The sequence below is a fragment of the Morus notabilis genome, unplaced genomic scaffold, assembly GCF_000414095.1.
Source record: "Morus notabilis unplaced genomic scaffold, ASM41409v2 Scaffold1276, whole genome shotgun sequence".
In the NCBI taxonomy this organism is placed as follows: domain Eukaryota; kingdom Viridiplantae; phylum Streptophyta; class Magnoliopsida; order Rosales; family Moraceae; genus Morus; species Morus notabilis.
The window spans coordinates 18,442-22,654 of NW_010361531.1; the positions used below are offsets into that span (position 1 = coordinate 18,442).

The following is a 4,213-nucleotide window of genomic DNA, read 5'->3' on the forward strand; positions in this document are numbered from 1 at the left end:
CTCTAATATCTAGCGTTGAAACGAGTGTCACGATCTGATGTGATAGGCAACGGAACTCCGTGAAGTCTGACAATGTGCTCCAGATACAACTCTACTAGAACTTTCCTGGAATAGTCGCACGAAAGGGAATGAAGTGCGCGGACTTCGTTAACCTATCCACACGACCCATATGGCATCATGTCAATGTTCAGTCCTCGGCAATCCCATCAGAAAATCCATCGTAATGTGTTCCCACTTCCATCCAGGAACAGGAAGAGACTGCAGTTCTCCAGCAGGTTTTCGATGTTCAGCCTTGACTCGAAGACAAGTCGCACATTCTGACACGTATTGGCGAACATCCTTCTTCATACCTCTCCACCAATACTGCTTTTTGAGGTCTTGATACATCTTGGTACTCCCAGGGTGAATAGCGAACCTCAATTTGTGAGCCTCGTGAAGGATTGTCTTCTTTATCTCATCCACTTGAGGAATGGTAAGGCGATTCCTGAAGTAGAGCGTTCCATCTTCCCAAATATTCCATTCATCCAGTTTTTCTCCATTCTGAACTCGAGTCCAAATTCCTTGAAGATGCGAATCCTGCCATTGGTTCTGCTTGACTTGCTGTATAAGGATTGGCGTTGAAACCAAATTGTACACCATAGCTTGGTTAGAATCCTCATAATACTGAAGATTATAATCACCTACAATTGCACTCCGTTTCTAATCTTCCCATGCCAAAGATGCTAGAACTCCTGGAGTCTTTTTGCTGAGAGCATCTGCTACTACGTTGGCTTTTCCAGGATGATACTGCAATGTGAAGTCATAATCCTCCATGTATTCCATCCACCTTCTTTATCTCAGATTTAAGTCTTTTTGAGTGAACAGATATTTCAAACTCTTATGATCAGAGAAGATCTGGAATTTTACTCCATAGAGGTAGCATCTCCATATCTTGAGAGCAAAAATCACTGCTGCTAACTCTAGATCATGCGTGGGGTAGTTCTATTCATGTGGCTTCAGTTGATGAGATGCATAGGCCACAACCTGTCCATTTTTCATCAAAACACACCCCAAGTCCTCGTCTTGATGCATCAGAATACACCTCGTACGGCTTATCGCTATTAGGAATCATCAGAATCGGCGCACTGGTTAGCCTAGTCCTCAGTTCTTGGAATGCATGTTCACAATCAGCATCCCATTCAAACCTGACTTCCTTTTTAGGCAACCGCGTCATTAGAGCAGCAATACTCGAAAAATCCTTTACAAATCGTCGATAATACCCCGTAAGTCCTAGGAAGCTTCGAATTTCGGCAACGTTCTTCGGTCGTTCCCATTGTAGCACCGTTTCAATCTTTGAAGGATCCACTGAAATTCCTTGTCTAGATATAACATGTCCAAGGAACTTGACTTCTGTCAACCAGAAATCACATTTCTCCTTCTTTGCGTAAAGTTGGTGTTCTCGAAGAGTCTGGAGAACGATCCTCAAATGTTGCTCGTGCTCTTCCCAAGTCTTTGAATAAACCAGGATGTCATCAATGAAGACTATCACAAACTGGTCTAAATATGGGCGGAAGACTCGATTCATCAAATCTATAAAAGCGGCGGGAGCATTCGCCAATCCAAAAGGCATTACTAAGAACACATAATGCCCATAGCGAGTTCTGAAAGCTGTTTTTGGTATATCATCTTCCTAATCTTCAACTGATGATACCCGGATCTCAAGTCAATTTTTGAGTAATATTGTGATCCTCCCAGCTGATCGAACAACTCATCGATCCTCGGCAATGGATACTTGTTCTTCACGGTAACCCTATTCAACTGTCGGTAGTCTATGCACAACTGAAGGGATCCGTCGTGCTTTTTCGCAAACAAGATAGGTGCACCCCACAGAGAAGTGATGTTCCTAATGAATCCCTTTTCTGCCAACTCTCTGAGCTGTTTCCTTAGCTCTTTCATCTCCACAGGCGCCATTCGATACGAAGCAATAGAAATCGGAGCCGTCTCCGGAAGTAAGTTGATGCAAAACTCGATCTCCCGATCAGGCGGTAAACCAGGCAACTCATCAAGGAATACATCCGCATATTCATCAACCATGGGGACCTCAACATTCTCCCCGGCGATACCGGATTCACCCTCTAATGCCGAAAGGAATGAGAAACAAGCTAAATTCCGCCGTCCTCCGACACTATGCCTCAGTAGTCGTTCTTCTGTAACTGGGTTAACACCTCCATGATACGTTACTGTTGTGCCAGAACCAGTAGTCAAGGTGACTCTCATACGGTGGCAATCAACAATCGCCCCATATCTTGACAACCAATCCATTCCCAGCACCACATCAAACTGATTCATGGGAAGGATTATCAAATCTGCCTTTAATTTCTCACTTCCAATCGTGATCACACACGACCTACATACACTAGTCACCTCCATACATCCCAATGGAGAACTTATAAACATTGAAGTCTCTAAGTCATCGGGTTTCAAACCCAAAATTTTCACAAAAGAAGTGGAAACAAAAGAGTGCGTAGCACCAGTGTTGAACAAAACTCGTGCAAAAGAATGTGAGATAGGTACCATACCCTCGACGACTGGGTTTCCGGCATGAGCTCCAGAACTTCCCCCGGCCATGGTATGCATCTATCCCGGTGCTTTCCCTTTTCCTCTCTCATTGTTGTTAGGTCTCTGGTTTCCAGGTCTGTACTGTTGTTGCGGCGGGGTAGACTGTACCAATACGAAAGCCTGTAGCCAGAAATAAGAGTAGTTCGGCGGACGGAAGATCGATGCAGGAGGAATTGGCATATGGACAGGCAACTGGGGTTGATAGAAAGGCGTGAACTGTGGAAGTGTGTCTTGACTAGGAGCAATACCCCTTTGAGTCTGCGGTAATTGCTGGGTCTGTTGGTTCACCAGTTGGCCCATGAGAGGACAGTTCCTCTTGATATGCCCTAGCTCCCCACAATGGTGGCACTTGAAGCTATAGGGTCCACTCTTCCCACTTCCCGAAGAGCCACTGCTACCACTAGGCACTCCCCCACTACCTTGCCCTTGATCACGGCTTTTTCTGTTATTCCTTTGAGGTCCTCCTAAAGTTTTCCCTTAAACTGCTCGATCCTGGAGGAAGGCGATGTACTCTTGTTCAACAGAGATGGCTGCAGCAACCAGGCCACTGTAGACTCAATACCTTAAAGCTACCACTGATTTTTGGATCACACCCTTAAGACCTTTCTCAAACTTTAGGCACTTCATGCGCTCCGATTCAATCAAGGAGGGAGCAAAATGGGAAGAGCGCTTCGAATTGTTCCCAAGTCATCCCCTCTACATCATGCATTCACCGGATATGCTTCCACCACGCACCTGCAGGACCTTCAAACTTAAAAGCTGCAAACTCCACCCAATACTCATCCGGTACTCCCATGGTACTTTTGAAACTTAAACCTGTTTAAGAGAATGATTAGCATATAATGTTGCAAACATTGGAATTTCCAACCAAACCAGTTTAAAACCACGTCCCTGGTATCATGTCAGGAATTCCAAAAGGTGTTTAGCATACATGAATATAAACAAGAGTAAATGTGACATCAACCACAGTCTAGTAATATTTAAGTTTACAATCCATAATCTTTCATACATGCCTTGAGATAGGGGATTAGAGGAAATACAACTCTTCACTTTCCTGAAACAAGTCCACATCGCCGGTAATAGCTACTTACTCCGCACTACTTCTGGCGTTGCCTGGAGGGGTTTAATACACTTGAAAACAGGAAAAGGTGAGCGAAAGGCCTAGTAGGATGTAATTTTATAAAGCATTTAAAATAAAGGTACTCACGGTCCGAAGATATACACCCGGAACCGATCATCCTTTTTTTTTGAAAAAAGGAAATACTCACATAATAGAATATGTATGTATAATGAAAGTGTACAGCTCATCATACCACTAAACAAGAAGCGGTAAAAATGTCTGTCTAATGAAAAGTGCAGAGCCATAATTCCACTAAACAAAAAGTGGATTCGTACGGGTTTCGGGACCTGCCCCCAAGGATGCGATTCCCACATCCCGATCTCTGAGGCCACCATGCATTGTATCATTCCTTAAAATATTTCATTTTAAGAAATGATACGCTTTGAAATCTCATTTCCAAAATCATTGGAAAACTTAATAGCATTCTCATGCTATTTCTTTAAAATCATTTTCTTTAAACATGTTTTGTTCTAAAACATTTTCATTGGCCAAAAT

The 4,213-nt window shown here is 43.5% G+C and overlaps 1 protein-coding gene across 1 annotated transcript; it reads right to left on the reverse strand.

The window, feature by feature from the left end:
• Positions 1 to 985: 985 nt before the first annotated feature.
• LOC112091957 (uncharacterized mitochondrial protein AtMg00860-like) lies at positions 986 to 1,609 on the reverse strand. Its single transcript, XM_024166813.1, has one exon. The coding sequence runs from the start codon at positions 1,607 to 1,609 to the stop codon at positions 986 to 988; it is 624 nt and encodes a 207-aa protein (XP_024022581.1).
• Positions 1,610 to 4,213: the final 2,604 nt, after the last annotated feature.